The sequence below is a fragment of the Silene latifolia genome, chromosome 4, assembly GCF_048544455.1.
Source record: "Silene latifolia isolate original U9 population chromosome 4, ASM4854445v1, whole genome shotgun sequence".
In the NCBI taxonomy this organism is placed as follows: Eukaryota; Viridiplantae; Streptophyta; class Magnoliopsida; order Caryophyllales; family Caryophyllaceae; genus Silene; species Silene latifolia.
Window position 1 is genome coordinate 15,836,602 of NC_133529.1, and position 22,125 is coordinate 15,858,726.

Here is a 22,125-nt window from a genome sequence, read left to right on the forward strand (position 1 = left end):
GTTTCACGATGTATAGTGCTGTGATAGGTTAGGAGCCTAAGAGAATATTTTACAGACAAGAGTACTAAAGTATCTAAAACGTACCTCTTCATCTTGGAAGGTGATTTCCAGGAATTCTACAGGGCTCCCAGCTGCTGCGTAATGCACATTGGTTATATCAATGACTCGTACTTTAATAGTGTATGGACCAGTTGTGCCTGAGAATTTCCTGATGTGCCTTCTTAAAGGTCTCATAATGTTCTGCAGTAGATCAGAAATGTAAGCAATAAAATAGGTATGATTGGTTTTAAAGCAAAGCTACATACACAGTACGAATATTGTATTCCTCATTAAGGTTTGCATATTGAACATTTTGTAAATTTTAGAAGTATTTTAGATTCAATATATTTGTGGTTTACTATGTTATAGTCTGTTTGTGACTCACTGCTAACATCTCTTTTTATTTTTTTTTGTTTTCTTTTCAAAATAACGGTTAAAACATGTGGATACCTTGGATAATTATGAGAAAAATGTGGATGGTTGTCCCTACAATCTGTACTATGTTGTTTGATTTTTTATAACAGTGTTTTGATATCCCTACAATCTGTGCCAAAAGCAGTATTTCATGCACTCTCTAGATTGTGTGGATGGTGATATTTATTGACTGCTATCTCTATTTTGCCTGAATTTAGGGGATTGTGTTTTGAAGTCAAGGTGTGCAGTTAGATTACAACTAACTGGTTAGATGTATGTGCAACTGTAAATGCAACTGCATGGTTTGCGCAGTAATAATACTATTACTTTTGTGTTAGTTGATTGTGCTTCTGTTTGTGTTATTTATTTTACAATTAATATTTTTCTTTCTGCAGCCTGTTTTGAAGTCGCATGAATTTTGTTTGGTGGACAGGGAGATCAATTTACAGTACAGTTGATGAATGATTTTTTAAAATTTACCTTAGCTTTTTAACGTTTAGACTTTAGTGCTAGAGTGATTCTTGTCTAGGTGAGGGGTTTTATATGACTTCCATATCTGATTGCCAGATTTTTAAGGATTAAATCATTGGACTTTGAGAGGATGAACTGTTCTTATAAAGCTAATCGCCTGAAAAGTAATACTTGTAATAATTAGGAAAAGTTGATTGTTTCAGTTGGATGCAATACACGATTAATCCATACAACTAATCCGAACTTGATTCTTCGGTAGTTCTTTATACACAAAAGATCTGAGTTTTTTTAGTAGCATAAACCCAAAATAAGAGACAAAATTCCAAAAGCAAATCTCAGAATGCTTTTGGTTGGAACACAATGCTTTGTATGCAAAAGTGTTCCCAAAATGCTACAGGTGCCCTATAGCCTTTATTTAACCATTCTGTTTTTCCAGAATAGGTTAGGAGGTGCACCTTTGAGGTGTTATAAGTAGGGATACATGCATAGATACTATTTACATTAAGCCATCGACATAAAGCTACGGATAGATCGTACCTAGGGTTACTGGGATGCAGCTGAGCTGCTACCTATTTTTTTTTTCTTGGTAGGTGATGCAGAACCTTGCTTATTATTGATACGTTTTGGAGTGTTCTGCGCTGGGGTTTCTGGTGTAGTTGCCGTTTTTTTTTCACTTTTGGGTGTTTTTAACAACGGTGTTGTTGGCACGCCAATAATTTCAGATTGAATGGCAGCAGCTTGAGGTGCAGTGGTATCTGAAGTTATAGCAGGCTGGGTAGGGGAAATAGGCTTAGACTGGATGTCTTGAGGAACTGTGATGATTGATGCAGGAAGCTTTCGTACCGATTGATAGTCGGAAGTCACTGCAACATCAACTAATGTGAGTTTTGTAGAGGATTGTTGGACTTCTTCAAAATGTAATTGCCTAGCTACCGGTATAGGTTGGACTGTACTAACTACGACTGGTTCAGTTCCTGTTTCGTGAACTTCTTGTTGTTCTCCTGGGGTTGTCTCTTCCAAACTGGAGGCGACCTCATTGTGTGGTGGTACAGCTACAATTTTGCGAAGAGCCCACTGCAAAATATTGTTCCTTGATAGCGCTATTTTTGGGGACACTTCAATTACTAACGGTCCATTTCGCAATGATTTGCAAACCCTCATGAATGTTACGCTGTCGTCCTTAAAAAGCGCCGGGAATAAAACAGGAAAATAAAAATTAGGAATTCTTGTAAATTGAAGAAAATGTTGTAAGCGTACAATGAATACTCGTTCAAAGTTTGCTTTACCTATGATGTAACAGAAATATTTAGAAACCATTGTAAGGGTTAGGTAAACATAACATATGCGGAAAGAGTACTTGTTTTGAGTAAGTACCAAGTTTGGGATTGTTTGAGATATTTTAATTAAAGTTTTGAGTAAGTACCAAGTTGGTAGGCAAATTTAAAGGTTAGGGAGAAGCCATATGTAAATTGTTTTCATGGCCTTACTATGTTCGTTGTTTATGGACCACATTTGTTAACTTTTCAACTGATAAAGTGCAGGAACCTCGAACTGAAACTTTCAAGTTAAAGTAGTAAGCAAGTACAAATTAGTTGTGAAAATTAAAAGGGTTATAAAAATCGTGTCGATAGGGACCTTGTAAATTTAACGGATATTTTGTGAGGGAAAATGTTATATGACTACACATATAGACGGATAATGTCTGTCTATAACGAGAATTTGTCTATAGCTAACTGTACATATATACGTACGATTGCGCATTGCTCTGTTCATGTTCTGTCTATTTAGGATTAAATTACACTTGAATGAGGGTCCATTATAACCACTTGTTTGGGATTGGATAATTAAAAGGTACTTGCCAAAAAAGAACCACCATCAATCTTAGATCTCATATTTAATTTACATATAGCGGTAATACTTGTTCACATAAACCTTCTAGGAGAGCAGATTCTAATGTGGATGGTGTCGTAGTGACAAATTTTGAGCACATACAGCATTTGATGCATCACAGTTATTTACAAGAGTTTTCAGGATTTGCAAACAACTGATACCATTTGTGTGGCAAAATATAGTAGGTGGCACAAATGGCAGTTGTTTTCGCTTTTCATGACAAAAGAACGCTGTCTCGTTCAGAGTTCAGGTAACACATTCATTACATGTTAGTACCACATATAGTAAGCAATAGATAGTGTCTTTTGCAAATGTTGAATTCCAAATGAACAGACTTCTTTGTAGATTGTAGAGACAACTGTTGGAAAATACAAGAAAAAACGTAAATCCCGCCGCACATAAATGTATATTGTTAATGTGTTCATAGACGTAACGGTCCGTAGCGAGTTTTCAGCTGTAGTTTACCTTTAAGTAGTTGTTTAAAGTATTCCAAGCAAGGGATAAAGCTTCATATGACACGACATTCCGACAAAGGATGCGGGTGTTGTTTCCGGTCCCGGTGCTGCAAACACGTAACTTGTGCCGCCTTCCGTGCCCTTGATAGCGCCACATATAGCCGAGTGAGAAAAACACGGGCGTGGTAGGTACACGACCACCGACTTAAAGTTTGGCCCCGACACTTGTTAACAGTCATTGCAAAGCTGAGCTTTAATGGGAATTGGTTCCTTTGGAATTGAAAAGGATAGTTGGTTGAAGGTGCTGGGCGTAGCTTGATTCGCGGTATCAGCACACAGTCCCCTTTGTGTTGGCCAGTCATGATAACACATTCAATGGTGTTTGGCAAAAAACGCTTGCATATCAGGCGTGTGCCATTACATAAGCCAAATGATGGTTGGAGGTTCCGTATAAGAATAACAGGGCAATTTACTTTAAGAACAAGTTTGTGAGGACTCATTCCACCAGGATTCAATTTGTTGATGAACTCCGCAGGGTAAACTGCACATGTATCATCTAACATTGAATCGTAACTTGTGTAAGTTCTTTGCCTGGCCGGGAATTGTTCAATTAGAGCATCATTAATAGCATCTACATCATCATTCAAAGGCGTTAGAATAGCTCGATTTGTAAAAAGGTTGGTGTCAAATGTACCTGTGCTAATTAGGAAATGTAAGGGCGCCAATTCCCAATTGGATTCGTATTTGCACGATCCGAACTAACTCGACAATCCCGGTGGTAGTTCTATGCTCTCATATTCTTTTGTCTGCAACTCGCCGTTACCCAGTGCTAGTAGGAATTGTGCAAATTCAGGATCATCTTTAGCGCGGAGATTTTCAGTAAGGCTAAACTTAATTAGCTTAGGCCAGAGGTGTGAGCTGAACAAACTGGCTTCCACTATTTCCCGCTGTGACTTCCGAGGTAGAATTGGAAGTGTTTGCCGAAAATCCCCTCCGAACACAACAACTTTTCCCCAAAAAATTAGGTTGGAGTCACATAAGTCTCGAAGTAGATGGTCGAGAGACTCAATATTTTGCCGCTTAGACATTGACGCCTCATCCCAGATGATCAAGCTTGCTGCTCGGATCAACGCAGCTAGACTACTCTGTTTAGGAACGTCATATGCCAAAGATATGTCACATTCCAAAGGTATTTTGAACTGTGAATGGGTTGTTCGCCCGCCTGGTATGTTAGCTGCGGCTATACCTGAAGATGCTGTTGGCAGCACAATTTCTCCCATCATGCGTACTTCAGCGTACAGCGCTTTGTATAAGAAGGTTTTCCCAGTGCCACCAGGCCCGTCAACAAAAAAAGCACCTGGTTTAGAGGTGCGTATATGTTCCATGATGGTGGAGAAGGCTTCCTTTTGTGCAGTATTTAACAGCTCTTTACACAGAGTACAGTCTTCAGGTATTGCTGCGTCCAAAGTGTCGACTATATCTCTGTTGCGCCTTACATCATCATCAGTGCAAGTATCTAGGTGGTCCAGTCCGAATTCCTTCAGAGTCTTGCCCATAGCTTCCAAGTACCTTTCAACCGCACGAGCTGTTAGTTGACTAACTTTCAGTGGGTCGTCTGGAAATTGAAAGCAAAAATCTTCTGACAATGATTCATAGTGTGTGCTCCATAACAAGGATGGGTCCTTTGGTTGTGCAAAAATTAGTAGCGTTGAGAAAAGGCGACGAATTGCAGTAGGCATCTGCATTGCACACGCCTCTGCCATACAAAGTTCAGCAGCATCCTCTTCTTCAAGCAGCCTGTGGCGCAAAGCCGCCTCTTGAACGTAGTACGAGGCGAATCGCGTCTCTCTTTGTCTTCAAGTACTCAAATGATGTAGGACATCGGATGTGTAGTAGCAAAAGCCTTAAAAAAAATCTCTCACCTTCGGCCGGCGCTACAAAAACAAGTCTTCCAATTGCTATCACTTTGTTTTTTCTCTTTTCCCAGGTTCTAGTCCCAGTATCCCAACGGTAGTGCTCCGTAAATTCCCCGTACAACAGTTTGGGACATCCTTTGCTTGCACTTTTCTTGAAAAACTCAGTTAGAGGTGTACGGCTTTTTTTCTCATCAGCAATCACATCAGCCAAGTTGTCGGTTGGCCTCAGACATATTGTCTGTTTGTTGGGTAGGTGTACTTGCAGAGGCATTACCGGGGGATACGTTTCAAATAGATCAAATCCAAATATTCGCCACGCTGCTTCGCATGGCGATACCCATCAGCCTGTTTGAAACTGAGTAATTTCATCTACTGGCTTTGGTTCCTCTCCTTCCGCTACACTAAAAGAGACTCTGTCGTGGCCTTTGTATATATACTTATATAAGTACTTTACTGCATGCATTGTTGAACAGACTTCAACATTAAGATGACAGTCAAATAGTGCTAATAAGTACGGGTTATAAGGGATAACCCATCTGTTGTCCAGAGCTTGTCTCCGTATAACCACAGTTTCACCTGTGTTGCGTCTCCTATAATCTGGATATCCAGAACCATTAACTGTGGTGTCAGGCGTGTAGGACTTTGGGAACTTGAATTTGCAACGCCCAAAAGTGTTTGGATTTTTCATACATGAACATTCAGGGTTAAGCTCGCCACAGGGACCATGCATCATATGCTTTAGTACAGACGCACGAAGGGAGGGATTAGCCATAGATGGTATCTCAGCACAGACAAACTTGTCAAAATCTGCCGGGCATTTCAGCCTATAACCATCTTTTAAAATGATCAGAAAGTGCACATGGGGCAGCCCCCTTTTTTGAAATTCCACCACATAGACGTACGCGGCCACCTCTCCAAAGATTTGCTTATCCACAATTTGTTTCTTCAGCGCCAGAAGCTTAGCACGGAATACTCTTGCTACTAAGTCTGGTCTATTCTGAGCCTCTTCACCTGGGGCAAGGTGATTCTTAATTTCAGGCCAGTTCGCATTGCACGTCATGGTGACAAACAGATCAGGTTTCCCAAACCTATGCACAAGAGCCATTGAATTTAAATATCTTTTTTTCATATCCCGAGGGCCCTCTAAAAAGGTTGGTGGCAAGATTACCCGTTTGCCAATGTTTGCTGCACGATTCTCGCCAGTTCCCACAGTATCAATTATCCCCTGGTATAATTCAGCCCTTATAGTTTCCTGATTGTTCCGAAAATAATCTAACCTGGTATTTTCTATTTTAACATACATGTCCACCACGTACTGTTGGAAGGATCGGCCTGTCCTAAGCAGCATGTTTCCTGGACGGTTTTGCAACTTGTAGCAGTAATATCGGCGGCACGAAATGACCTTGTCCTTTGGACCATAAGCCTGGTTTAAACCTGTTATATGGACAAACAAAGAGTTATTCTAAATGCCACTTGTAATAACACTATCTGAGTTATAATATAAAATTAAATAAGATATGTTTGTAAGTTGACATACGGTTAGATTCATCTTCCAACAAATCAGCGACGGTTAGGTTAAGTTCAGATGGTATTATGTTATGAGCACCAACTCCTCCTTGGGTCAGCTGTGGGGCTATTTTTCGAAGGCCTTGCACCCATCCACCTTCCCCATAAGGGAAAAGTAATGGGTACTGCAAAGGATCATAGCAGCCATAGTAGTGCATTATTCGATGAGTCTGGTTATCCTTTGCGATTCTGATTATGTGTGGGGTGCTAGACTCGCTAGACGAAGAACTATCCGTCCAAATAACAGCTACCTCATCAGACGTGGGTGCATTATACACCCGTTGGTCTAGGACAGTATTTCTATGGATTCTAATTTGGGTATTGTCATCAATGGGTAATTCTCTAAGGGCTCGGAAAAAGCGTGCATAAGGATTGTTCTGGGTAATTTGTATAAGGGTGTTTACAATATCTCCCCTTACCTCTGGGAAGCATCCAGTACGATTCAACGCTTCATGCTGCCCATCATAGAAGTATAGTTGTAGATACTTTGGTTTTCCATTATTGGGCAGTAGTGTGGGTATGTTATGATAAATTTGGCCATGAAGTTGAAAGACGTAAATACCTTCTCGAGTGGATGCTACATAATCACCAAACAAATGATTTGAATGCAAAGAGGTTGTTGTACATTCGAGTACTTCCGGAAATGAAGCGCATCCTCATCCGGGGAGGTGTATCGCACTAATGCAGGCGGGTATGCATTTGTAGGCAAGTGTATAGCTCCATCAAAGACGTGAACGTTGACGATTCATATGCAATCTTTACTGCGTTGCATTTTATGCAAATAATACCTTGTGGGAGTTTCAACTTGTCTGTAGGTAATGGGTTAAGCACGTGGGCTGCAGGTAACCCTGCATAATAAGAGGTTCTAAATGAGTTAATAGAGTCGTTGCTTATAACAATTTGGAAGTAAAATACATGCCATAATGATAATGTAACTTACTTGCTTGACGATTAATCTGGGTCCTCTTTTGTCGTTTAGGACGCGGTGGCGGAGGTGTTTCAGGTACATTGCTGCAGGCAACAGGAATTGGGTTAATACCTTACTTTGTTATAACACCCCCCGAAATTGTAGATTGCAAACAATACCTGATTCCAGAGTGGTCGGTGTTTAGAAATGTTGTTCTAGATCTTGTTCGTCGCATAACTGGCATAGATGAAGGGGTGGACGTAGGCCAATACATTTTTGGGTTGTGGCTTGTTGACGAGCTACATCCCTGTGTCTGTAAAATTACAAGTTAGTATCTGTATACACGCAAATTCTAGGGACTTGACAGGTTGATTGAAACAATTTATTCAAGAAATGCTTGCAACTATAAGTTAGGGTATAACGGTTATGTGTGTTGGTTTATTTGATAGGAACAAGATTCTATGCGATTAGCTTCACATTGATTATTTGAAGGACTAAATGTCAAATGTTAGAAACCTAACTAAGGAAAACATGTTTACTGAGTACCGCATGGCAGACGGACGCAACTATGGTGTCCTGTATCAGCCTAGGCTGTTTAGCCGAAATTCCTTAAATAAACCACAGTTTACGATTTAACATTTTATGCCTTGGGATTATAAAAGCACCACTACTTTGGAAGGGGTAGCTTCCCGATCAATTAATATTAACACTGGCTATTTCAAGCATTATACGTCCTATAATACGTTTCCCTTTACATACGCTGTTGCAGCTCACATGTTGGATTTAGTCCGTTTTCTACTTTATTTTATGTTTGTGTTATTCCCATTATTAGCTGTTGGTGCCCTTGTTTTTTGTAAATTTATTCCGTCATAAGTAATTCCTGAAGTTGTCCTGTGTGTTATAGGAAAACAAACTGCGATCAAACAGCTGGTAGTTAGCGCGACTTTGTAAATTTAAGTTGTAAGAATGAGCCGGACAATTCGGCTGTTTTTTTTTGGTGTTTTTTTTTTGTTTTTTGTTTTTTTTAAAAAAAAAAAAACAGAGAAAAACATAACATTACAACTGAGTAGTAGTGGTGCTTCATAGAGTTCAGACTAAAGACATTAAAATAGTATCGAAACATAGGTTCAGCTAATATACATAAACACTATTACAGTGCCAAAATGTTACAAGTTAATCCTTAATTATCAGGGTTCCGAAAATATAGTATTAGTGCTTTTCTGAGCTTCCCACACAAAATGTCTGTTGCTAAGACAGTTCCGAACCACCCTTTTATCTTTATAAGCGAGGATTTTAATAGTTCATGCACTTATGCCTTCTTGAAACGGTCAAACATCGCTTCCACATCTTTGGAAACCCTAAAATAGCGGGGGGGCTTTGCTCGTGCAGGGCGCACGTGTGCCTTATGCGTGCAAGTTTCACACAATTTAATTTTTTTAGGTGGAGGAGGGGGGCCGTTAGGCCGAGGGATCTGAAAAGCAGAAGCACGTGGTGTGGTAGCACCTTCCTCAAGAAGTAAACATGATGGGTCAAACTCCTCTTCTATGCCTGTGAGGCGTGCTTTAATAGCCAAGTAGGTTTCTCGCTCTAGTGCTGAGTTGAGGGCAACACGATTGGTGTCAGGAGTATCATAGTTTGCATCTATGATTTCAAGGTTTAGTATTGGCGTGACATATTCAATAACCTTCTTGGCTACGTCATTTTTTTGCGCACTCAGGAAAGTTGAAGCAACCACTCACCATGTCTTTCTTACCAGCCACCAACCCTGGGAGGGACACAGTAATAAATGCAGTATACCTTTCTTTCCCATGTCTGAGGGTATCAAGAGTTGTACAGTGAACTGGGAACTTTTGGTTTAGAAGCCTCAATAGGGATACACAATCTAGAGTTACAATTTTGGGAGTTCCAGATATAGCAGGTGGGGGATCTTCATTTAGTGGGGTGTTTCTATGGCCTTTCATAAGCTCTTCTAACTCTATTCTTTTCAATCTATACAGGCCGCCCAACCTGTGCATCACTTCTCTCTTTGTGTGGGTGAAATCCTTAACTGTCACATTGTATTTGGTCATGATATCGCGTACAGCCTGCATAGCAGCATGCTCACACGATTCTTCAGGTGTTAAGGCTGTACCACCAACGTATATTAAGGCTCTTTGTTTCACCTTAAGGCGTAACGAAAGGTAGACACTATTACTGGTCCCATTAACATAACGATATTCAGGGCTCGAGAAACGTAGACATTCTGCTATTTGCTCAATCAAGGGTTGGAAAGGAATACCAACTTGTGTAGGTGCAGGACCTATTACCTGTAATTCCAGTATATTTCTGGTTAGTAAGCCTCAGTACTGGTGGCATATTAATCATTGTTCGAAGTACTCGTTGGGAGGAGGTCTGTGTGGTGTGGTGTTTGAAGTTACTTTCCAAATGAATGCGTTAGTGGACTTCAGCTGAACCCAAAAGTGTGACTATACGTAGATTTAAAAGTAAATCAACAATACCAAACGCTAAAACCTTAGATTTAGGATTCACTTACATATTTTTCAGACAGTTTATTTATGAAAAAGTTATTTTACATTACCAAACATCGATTTACTTTACGCATATTTGGTCTGATTACACATTATCAGAATCAGGTAATTATCGTGTTAGTACACTAAACTATTAGCACTTTTAAAATTATAGTAGTGTATCAATACACCAAGAGACGGTCTCAAATAATTATTTCAATCTTGAACCGAGGTTAAACTAAGTGTATGTAATTCACATACACATATATTTCTAACCGATTATTCAATACCTCATTAATATTTCTAACTCACATACACATATAAAATCATAGGACATAACAGAATAGTATCAGATATGGGAACAAAACTTTGTATTCCATCAAACTATTATTTTTTGGCTAGAGGTTTCCCATATAAAAGCACATCATATTGTATTTACCTAAGACATCTTATCTTTTTTTTTTCTTATCATCTAGTATGCACCATAAATAGAAATACAAAGACAGAAACATGCACATATTGAGATAACAAGGCATAAAAAGTGCACGTTATGAGTGAAACAGGCAAGCAGATGGACATCATGACATAACCACAATGGCCTACAGAGCCGCTAAATGCAACATTTTAAGTTAGCATATGGAGAGGATGTGCAGAATTTATATTTCATATAAACATATTCAATGCAAATGTAATAACATGAACACAAGTTACCTTTGTTAAGGCTGAGGAAGACGGCAGGATGTGTTCTTCTGCATTACTTATGGTACTTTCTATTGGGTCAGTTAGACTCATTGTGCTCCCTTGGTATTTAGTCACTGAGGTTTTAGTAATTTAGCAAGTATACACACACACACACACACACACACACACACACACACACACACACACACACACACACATATATATATATATATTAATATAAGAGCACATTGGTTGTTGTAAGTAAATATTATAATATATTATTAAAACAAGTACAATTACTACTCCTAAATTAAACGCAAAACTATAATTATCCTAGACGGATAAGTCACGTTTGGTAGGTACTTTTTAAAAACAGTTTAGTTCGTCTCTAATTAAAACATCTAGTTAGTAGCACAAAAGTTTCCGGTTATACCTGTTGTACCTTCTAATTCCCATTTTTTTTAGTGCCTGATTGTGTGGGTTTGCGTGTGTTCTTTTTTTTTTGGTTCTTTTTTGTTGTTGTTTTTGTTTTTTAAATCTCTTTTTTTTTTTTTTTTTTTTTTTTTTTAGAACTCGTATTCGTAGTGTGGCACTATTAGTCGTATTTCCGAAATGCAACTTTAATTTTAGATTGTTAAGCATTTTTTTTTTGCAATTGAGTGTACCAATTCATTCGAGGGCCACGGTAGTGTCCGCCTGGATGCCCATGTTCCTCCGTTTTGCTGTTATTTATTTATCGTGAAATGCCAAAAATAGTGTCACGTAAATCAATTAATTCACCACCGGTAGTAAATACATTCACTACGATTTTGCTAACGAGCGTGATTTTATACCTACGAAGGGCAAGTCGCATTAAAGTGTTTTAAACTTTGTCTCATATGTTTGATGAAATACATAATCTTTGTAGTGGCTTTCCGAAAAAACCCTAAACAAATTATATTTCCGGCATACGTAAGCTCTATTTCATTTTACCACTGCTCCATATATACTCACTTTGATATAAATGTATACTTGTAGCTAAACTAATTACTTTTCACAACATGTTTAGTTAGAATATAGGGAACTTATAGTAACTGAATGTATAGTTAAAAGAATTATTGGTATGACATCATACCAGCTGCATCATTCTCACCCCTATTTCATGGTAAACTTTATAAATTATTGCAAACCACACATTTCTTTACACATTTCCGGGGATTGTGTTTTCTATGTGGACTGTTATGTGACAATGCTAAGGTATGGCCACTGTACGTCCTTTGTTGCTGCATTTTGTTTTTTTGGCGTGTGGTTTGGGAATGTAGTTAGGTTCTAATTACCGCTGTCCTTTCACGGTTAGCCTTTCTCCCGGACTTTCCCGTTTATGTGGTATATTGCAAGGTGAACCCACCCCTGCTAACGTAGTAGTGCATATATATTTCTTGGTTCGAACAGCTAATTACTCATGCATTTTACACCGCAAATCCTTCCTGCAACACATCCTATCTGGAAACAATGCAGTTTTCTGTAACTGTCCGATATGTAATGGCTAGATGCAGTTAGTTTATGGGTTCAAAGAATAGGTAATGAGTGTATAATAAGTAAGCATTACTTCAGAAACACGATTAAGGCGTTTAATTTCCTTTATCTGCAAAACCTAGTTGGAAAGGCTTTTAGTTACAACAAGTATCAAACAGGTAGTCTTAGGTAATTGGGTTTGACGCTAGTTTAAATGTTTAAATTTACATGGAGTTAATGAAGTCTACATGAAGGCTTGCTCTCTAAAATGAAACTTCTATCAAAGCACCCTACTTAAGACTTTGCAACAGCGTGATAAATACGATTATAGTCATGCATCGTTCGGCTCTGTTATTTTTCAAGGCCAGTTCTAGTGACATGGGATGCCATAAGACTCACACTGCGCACCAATGACTGTGATACCCGGCGACATGCACACCTTGTAAAATCACCCATATAGGGCTTGTGTTGCAGCACATTTAAGACAATAATTATACACAGCATTAACATGGTTAGATTAATGGTAGTTAGTCAGATTTCTAAGACGCATACCTTAGTAGGCAATGGCATTTGAACTATGTGCCTGAAGTATCTACTTAAGATGTATTGCATTAAGCGAGGCGTACTATGTTCTCGGTGTACTTAAGGCTGTTAACAGGATTTCATCGATAATATGTTAAAGGTATGTAATGTTTAGAATAAGCAACACAAGCAGCTGTTCTCTAATTCAGTTGTAAAGGGGCAGCTAAGACAATGCTCAAAGGACAAACTCATATTGGATACCAACCATACACTCGCAATGCTCTGCACATCGGCCCTAATGCGCAAGTCATCTAAACATGCAAACGCTAAGTGTAACACGCCATTAAGTTGGACTCAAAAGCTATATTGTAATAATCGCTAAAGTTCACGTATAGAGTGTCTATAAGAACAAAAGGCAGCCTAAACAACCCAAACACAATAACCCAACGGCCTCTAAACTGAGATTAACAACATACCTGAAATTTGCAAGCTGCACATTTCATAGCATTTGGAACATAAACATGTGCGGTCTTAACCTTTGCCTGTAATATGTAGGATCGTAATACTGGACTGCTGGTATGCCTCGAACACCATACCTTATTATATGCCTGTTAATCGAGAAACACACATACTTACGTTGGCATTTGTAACAGGGGTAACACTTAGGTTTGGTCTTTAAAACATATTAGAGAAACTGCAACACAGAAAAGTAAACAACAAGGGGCAATCAATTGACCAATAGTTTGGGAAATTGCCAAGCAGTTTTCAACCATTTTTAAGGAGGCTATTTTTTCACCCAAGTCATTCCAGTTGCAAAATGTAAACACACAAAATACAGATAGAAAGTGCATCCTATTGCACTTATAGATACTTGTCATAATTTACAGGTGGCACTAATGCGCATACACCATAGTAAGAGTGCAAATACACCATTAGCCTCCTTCTTCACCTAAAAGCCACACTTAGTCTTGTCAGGCACGCCAAAATCATGTTAGTAGTAACCTAACAATCTGAATCGTAGTAACCGTCGCTACCAGATTCTTCCTCAGACCACATAGGGTACTCCTCCTCAACTGGTGGTTCCTCTTCTAGAAGACGGTGGACTTCATATTTTGCCTTTATAGTAGGATAGTCCCTGCACACACAGAACATCTTCTCCACCTTTTGGCCCCTCTGAACTGTAATTAAACCACGTACATTTTCTTAAAAGTGCCTACGATAATCCACAAGGACCTTGGACGTATCAGTACCCACCAGGAACATTTCTGCCCAACGCTTGCAAACTTCTGCAAGGCTTCTCTTATCAGGTTTTGAGAGCCTATTAAATATATTAGACATCACCAGCTCTAAACCAAGTATCTGATGGTGCCCTGTCTCACCATTTTCCGGAATAGCCTTTTCTATAGCAGCTTGCACAAAGATATCTCCAAAAGTAAAGGTTGCTTGCTTCCATCCAACATATTGATCAATAAAGTCTTCTTTGTCCCGTTGATCTTCGAAGAAAGGGCGAGTGCATGCAAAATCTTCCATATTAGCGAAATAGTATTGATGTTTTTGTTTTGTTCTCTTTTTTTTTTTTTTTTTTACTGCAGTTTTGTGATCAAGAGGAGGTAGTAATGAAGAGTAAACCGTTTGGCACTCTATTACGGTTTTATAGTAGAAAATTAACAAGCCACTTGACGTTTCAGCTTTCAAATCAAACAGGGAAGGTGAACAGTTATGTCGTGTCAATTTGCTTTGCATTTATGATTAGGCTCTTAATTTTCTGTTATAACACATCATTATAGACCTTTTTTTTTTTGTATACCATTATTTATGGATATTGGTTTTTAGTTAAATATTTTTTTGATGGTTTATAGCTAATCGTTGGTTCCATCCAGTGTTTAGAAGTACTTGTGTAACACGCTCTTTGCTAGGTTCACTCTTAGTGAACACGAGTAGACAATAGGTTTTAAATATGATACACGTTATAGGAATCGCAGTCTCATCGGCCATTTCTACGTGGGGCAAAGTATACTCCACGTCACCGTTATAGTAATTTTTTTTTTCTTTTTTTCCCGAATGTATATTGCAAAATTAAAGATTGGAACACTTTGGCTCGTGGAATCAATAAACATAACCCTAATATATTGCACATGTATTTGATTTACACACGGTATGCTATTCGTAAAAGGTGTTTTTTCATTTTTTCACATTACTTAATTTGTTGTGAAATTGAAACGAGGCTCTACAAACAGGGCGTTGCCATAAGCTAGCAGCCCCACCACCGTGTCGAGACATCCATAGAAGCTACGGCTGCATATCCTCTTGTCCAGGAATGTTCGATTCTGTTTGCCCGCTCGCTTTTTTTTGTTTTTTTTTTTGTTTTTTTTTTTTGGTATTTGACCAGCACATCTACACGATTGGAAAAGCCATAATATATATTTATACATATATAAATGTGTGTTCTAGCTACTCTTAAACTCAAACTATAACACATAGTAATTAACTGCGAATATCTAAACACAAATTATTTCTAATTTAAATTTACTTTTTAATTTAAATGAGGGCGCAACTAAGCAGGCAGTCAGTTTTTAGGAAGTGCTTGATGAATCATTATATATGATAGCATACGTGTAAGTAATAAAAAGAAGGCAATCTTCGAGGACTAACAGTAGTATGTTTTGGCACATTGGATGTGAAAGCATATAGCATGGGTCACGTAAAACACATGCAGTTGCATGCAATTCAAAACACATATAGAGGAACACAGCGTACCGATGGGCTGCAATTGTGCACAAGCCTGTCGAACCTAGTCTCCAACTTTCCAGACCTTGCAACATGGAAGTAGCCTTAGCTTTGGCTTTACTGAACATGCAAAGGGTAATAACACGCATGGGTTAGGACATGGACGACTATTGACAAAATGACAAGTACGATTGAAGATCCTGAAACTATGGTTCAGGGTGTCAGTTTACCGTCACACCAGAGAAGTCATATCAGGGTGCTGAGGGTCCAGTAAGCGGCCGTCTGGGATTTTAATCGTTGACCCCCTTTAAAAAAGGGAAGTGTTGTGGAGAAAGAGGGGGGTTTAGGGTTTGGTGAGGGGTTGGGTGGGGTGGGGGAGGGGATAAGGCGGCATGCGGTGTTTATTTGTCAACGGTTGGATTTATTTATTGTGTTTTATGGAAAGAGGCCGATGCTAGGATACCTAAATTCAATTTGTGCAGGAGAGTTTATAAATACCATTTGGTAAAGTTGTTCCCCATAAGTGGACAGTAAATCACCAACGGCGGTCGTAGTTCCTTTGTCCCATCATCATTTGTGTTGATACGTTTCCTTAATTACATTTCACAAAAAATAATGTCAGAGACAGATCTAGCACCCCTACGCCAAGTACGAATTGCATCATGGCATTCTATGCACGCAATGCTAAACAGACTGGCAGCCGCAGCTACCCAAGTGTTGCAGAAAGCACTTTAAGTGACGCGCATAGTCGTATTGGAGTTAATGTGTTATGTGCACCACCGCATGTAAGCAGGGTACAATCTTAGGAATTAAGATAACCAGGTTCTGATATCAAATAAAGCAGTGAGGTATATTGACCTAACGGGACGTTCAGGAACAACAGAAAACTAATAATGCATGCCGACAAGCAAAGCACATTGGTCCACACAACACCATTCCTCCCACACCCAAAGAGTAAAACAAAGAAAAAAAAACACATTTACGCACTTCACATGCCTGACATTTAGAGTTTGGTGTACTTTTTAAGCCTGTCAACAACGAAAGTCTAGAACGCCAGATTTAAATCTACCAGCATATATAGTAACCACTAACTTAAACTATGAACTTTACAACATTATTAGCAAGATAGCCATTAAACTCTCACATTTAAAAAGCATAGGAATACATTCCCACTTTAGGGGTATTCAGATTAAAACACCCATACAAAGATGCCAACACAACAACAGTCTACCCATCTTATAATCAGAGCAATTACATATGTACGCAGGCTGTACTATTATTTTTTTTGAAGAATCGTAATCCGAAAAAGGGCAGCTAATTAGAATTGGGACGTGCATAAGTGCAATCGTCATTGCGGTATTGTCAACCTTATGGTTAGAAGTCTGCGTGTGCAGTAAGTAGAGGGGGCACACGGTTCATACTATTCGTCTATTTTTAACTCGAGAAAAGACGCCTCACCACTGTTAGGCGAATCCGGCAGCACTCCTCTCACAACACAGAGATGTTTGAGCATGATCAAGCGAACCCCAAATTTGATCCAGAACCGCTAAATAGTATTTATGGTTCTTCTGCAATCAGTCAGGGGAAGGTTCTGGTGACAGGCAGGGCAAGAATATCATTTTTTTTTAAAAGGGTAACTAAAAAGGACCGCATTAAAAACACTATAGAAAAAGATTACCTAAAGGTTTGCCCCTCCTAATCTAAGCTAAACCCCAAAGAAAATTCCATGTCTATAGATAGCTCTGCCGTGAGACGTACAATTAGCGACCGTTTCCCGAGGAAGCAGCAGCATCTGGTATTTGAAGGAGAACAATTGCACTTGTCACAAGGTAAAGCTCTTAAAAGAACGCACTAAAACAAAAAAAGTTTCATCCAAGTCACCTGCTAAGCGTTGCACGGTAAACTTGCTATCAACGTTGATGTCATCAAACATTCCCATGTATTTGTCCACAAAATTATGTGTTTTCCTGGGAGAAAAAACATTTATAAATGCAAGGAACAGCATCTATTTGTTTTTTAAAAAATACTCTAAAAAGTTGTTGTCCCAAAAAAACAGCCGAACAACTAACCTGTGGCTGTGGCCAGCACGCTAGAGACTTCCAATCCCAGGAATAAAAATGGCCAACATCACAAGCGCTGGTAAACTTGTTATCAACGCTGGCGTAAACAAACATTCCCATTTATTTAACCAGCAAATCATGGGAATGCCTACCAGAAAAACCCTTCTAGAAATGCAAGGAATGACATTAATAAAAGAATAAACAAAAAAATATAAAGAGTTTAGGCGTCACAAAAAAAATAGCTGCCACAGGCTAGAAATTGCTTTTAAATTTTGTTTTCCTTAAACATGTTGCGGCATCATGTGTAGAAGTCACCAAACAGTCGCAACGCTCGATAGCAAACGATAATAAGACAAGCATTCCGCACTCTCAAAGTACCCAAATTAGTAATTAGTAATACATGTGATAACAGCAACATCATTAGCAGCGTATAAAAAAGTTTTTAAAAATTAGACAAGCTCGAACTCAAAAGCGCAAAATGATCATTTACCAAAATGGTTTACACCCAAAAAGAAAAAAGAGCCGCACCTTGAAAGATGTTCCAAGCTCCTTAGACTTATGTCAAAACAACGACGGAATCAGTGAAGTTATCACAACAGTAAAAACTATAGCAATGGAAACACCATCCGCAACAACAACAACAACACTGACGACAACAACACTGTTAGACATTAAGAATAAACAACCAATACTTCGGTTAATAAGCCACACCATGAACCCAAATAGTTTACACCCAAAAGGAAAAAAGAGCCGCACCTTGACAGATGTTCCAAGTTCCTTAGACCTGTGTCAAAACAACGACGGGATCAGTGAAGTTATCACAACAGTAAAAACTACAGCAATGGAAACACCATCCGCAACAACAACAACAACACTACTGACGACAACAACACTGTTAGACATTAAGAATAAACAACCAATACTTCGGTTAATAAGCCACACCTTGAAAGATGTCCCCAGCTCCTTAAACCTATACGCAAAACAACAGAAACAATGAAAAAAATCACAACAGAAAAATCAAAAACAAGAGAAACACTAGCAGCAACAACAACAACAACTCTGACCATAACAACATTGTCAGTCATCAGGAGCAAATACCCCATTTTTAGGTTTAAAAAATGTTTGAGTCCAAAATTTAATTAGAAGGCACACCTTTGAAGACACAGGTGCATCGAACTCTTAAACCCTATATGAAAAAAATGTACAACTCAGTGATAGTAACAGCAGAAATCACCAACAATAGTTGCAAAAACAAAACTAACAGTGTCGGGAAGAAAGAGTCCAGAACCACTAATTCATAAACCCAGATTTAACACAAAACCAACATTAACAACTGAACAATCTAACAATGATAACCCCGAAATCAAAAAACGACGAAGATAAGGTAAGCATCCACCATTTCAGACAACACCAACAACAATCAATACCCAATAAATGGACTATTATAACTAAATTCTCAACTAAACGAAACTCAAACACATTAACAAAACCAATAATTTAGTAGCTAATTCGCTAACCTTTTAGGAGAATTAAAAGCAACACATGTAGCACTATCACCGCCGTCACATCAAATCCCTGTAACCAGAACCACAAATAACAACAAAACAATTAGATCTACAGAAATAGCAGTAATCACCAAAAGCAAATCAACAGAAACAATAAATGAGAATCGGGAAAAGGGAGATTAAGGGTTAGAGAGATCGACGAGCTGTTGAGGAGTGAAGAGAACTGAGATGGAAAAGAGTGGACAGAAAGAGTGTGGTAAAGTAGTGGTTAGGAGTAATAGAGAAATGGAGGGAGTAGATTGAAAAGGAAGAATCAACGGAGGGTGAGGATTTCAGCGGTACTATTCATATGAATAGTAGTAGGGAGTTTAAACTTTTTAAGAGTTTAGGATTCCTATAAATACTACCTCTTCCGACATTCCAAAACATATAACACACTCTCACATCTACTCGTCTCAATCTACTCATTATTCTTATTATTCCTATAAATCATTCATAGCTGATTTTGGCAACGTTTGTTAGTAATTTTCAGTCTGAATCTTTGTCGTACACCTTAGACTCGGAACTCGTGTAACCCTGGGAAGTTGGTTGCTAAGAGGCCGTGTATATCGAGCGGGGCAAATTCAATTTTAGGGCAGTGATTATTCTATCACGCCATGACATCTTTCTCTTCAAATTCTGTAAGTTTATTTGTTTATTGTCCTGTCTTATAGTCATTTCGCCTACGTAAACTAGAGTATGATACTCATAATATTTCGTCTGATCAATTGAATTATTAATATTTTTCACATATATTTCGATAAAAGCATACAATTCAAAGGAACACAGAGAATGTGTAATATTACTGTGTATAACCTATAAACGGACTTACAATCCTAGCAAGTTTAATAAAGAAAATCCAACATTTTCAAAACAATACCATTCCAATCCCTATTAAAATCATATAAATCATCAACCAAAACCTTAGGCAAATAAGCTCCTTTAGCCTCAGCAGCACCATTACAAGTAGTAACCACTGCCAATATCTCACGAACAAACCCTTCCGCACCCTTAAAATCTCTGCTACTCACTCTTTCCGCGGTCCGACCAACGAGTCCTTGAACTGACTCCACTTTATTGAGACAGATAGTGAGGGCTACCTTCAACGCCGCGTCTGAAGCCTTTTGTACAGTTTCGTATCCGTCATGGTATAGCGTGCTCATTGTCTTGGCTGCACATGTCATGACTGTTTGTACTATACCGACATCTGATGAGGTTGAACCGCTACCATGAGCCTTCACACATTCTGTACATGTAGTGAACGATGTCGTTGCTTCGCATAGTTGCGATACTAGGTCCCCGTTCCCGTGTGCTAACTGTGAATTTTGTAATGACAAAGTCCAGATGAATAATACAAGAATTGTCTGTGCTGTTTTCGAGTGCATTTTGCGAGGAAATGAAAATGAGATTAATTATAGTGTTTAATTTGTAAGGTCGTAATTTATTCGGTTTGTATTATAATGATATGAACAACATATTTATAGTACATTGGATTATCATCAAATTTAAATTGTAGAATCGTCAAGATATTATTATGATAAGCATAATATTCGCTTCACGTAAACACAATAATGTCTATTCATGGTATAATATATTATCGAATAAAAATTATAAAAGGTAAATAAACGATCAAGACATATGAAATATTTCTTGTGTGCTTTAATTTTCTGTATCCAGAGGATACTACTCTTAAGGTGGTACGAAATTAACTAAAACGATTTTATTTTCTTCCTAAACGATTTATTTACATTGATTTTGCCCCAATTTAGAAAGTAATGCCTGATATTATTTGTTTTGATTTGATTTTGTGATGGTCAGATTGTATAAGATTGTTGAACCACCTATAATGGTCGTTTTTTACTTGTATTAATTACGTTGCATTATCGAAGATGTTAGGCCATGTTTGGTAAACATGCATTAGTTTCAGCATAAATAGATTACAAAAGTAGATTATAAATGACCGATTTTGTTAGAAGGTTTGACTAACATATTACAATTAGCATAATTAATTTGAGTATTTGGTAATTGGCAAATTATGATTAGTAGATTGTTAATTTTCTTTGTAAAATGAAGTAAACTTTCCTATTTTATAATATGTTAACCAATATGTTGGGACAAGCAGTATATTGTAAAACGGTATATTGATGACCTCAAATAATATATTGTTTCAATATGCTCTTTACCAAACACTAAAATTAGCATATTGATTGGTCAAACAAGCTAAAACCCTTGAATATGCTAAAAATCGGTCAATATGCCGTTTACCACACCCCCTAGTTAGAGTTCTTTTTGGTAAAAGTAACTAAAAAGTGGCTGAAACCTGAAAAGATGAATAAAGAAATAAATTATCGGAGGATAAATAAATTAACGGTATCTACAATAGTCTAGCCTTCTTGGCAATGTTATGCAAAAAAAAAGCCATTATTAGATAATACATTATAAAACATAAAATTACAAATTCTTTCTAAGAGGTTGCTAGCCTAATGAATGACGACGATTACAAGATGGACTTGCGTTACTAGAACCCGCATCAGAAGTCATGCTAGAAAATTCAACCAAACCCCTAGGATTGTGGAGAAGAGCAATGTGGGCGTGACCATTTTCTTCTAAATCATCAGCAAATTTAAAATGTAAAAATGATTCCCACGGGCCAATGAGACAGTAGAGAAACAATAACAAAGTACACCTGCAGAAGAGTCTATCAATCCGAAATATTCAAGAGGGGGTTAATTGACGATTAAAAATTTTGACCTACATTTTCGATTGTATTTGTATAATTAATTATTTAAAGTCTATTGATTAAACTTTAACTAATTAACTAACTAACGAACAAGAACGAAATAAACAAACGAAAGAGAGAGAAGCACGGTTTTTGAAGTGGTTCAGTTTCACAGATCGAAACCTACGTCCACTATTCTCGATTAATAAATTT

The 22,125-nt window shown here is 38.1% G+C and overlaps 1 protein-coding gene across 1 annotated transcript; it reads right to left on the reverse strand.

Moving 5' to 3' along the window:
* Positions 1 to 5,525: 5,525 nt before the first annotated feature.
* Positions 5,526 to 7,932, reverse strand: LOC141651129 (uncharacterized). The gene is made up of 5 exons (XM_074458851.1): positions 7,838 to 7,932; positions 7,692 to 7,762; positions 7,540 to 7,599; positions 6,723 to 7,328; positions 5,526 to 6,619 (listed from the first exon to the last, which is right to left on the reverse strand). The coding sequence occupies exons 1-5, from the start codon at positions 7,930 to 7,932 to the stop codon at positions 5,526 to 5,528; spliced, it is 1,926 nt and encodes a 641-aa protein (XP_074314952.1).
* Positions 7,933 to 22,125: the final 14,193 nt, after the last annotated feature.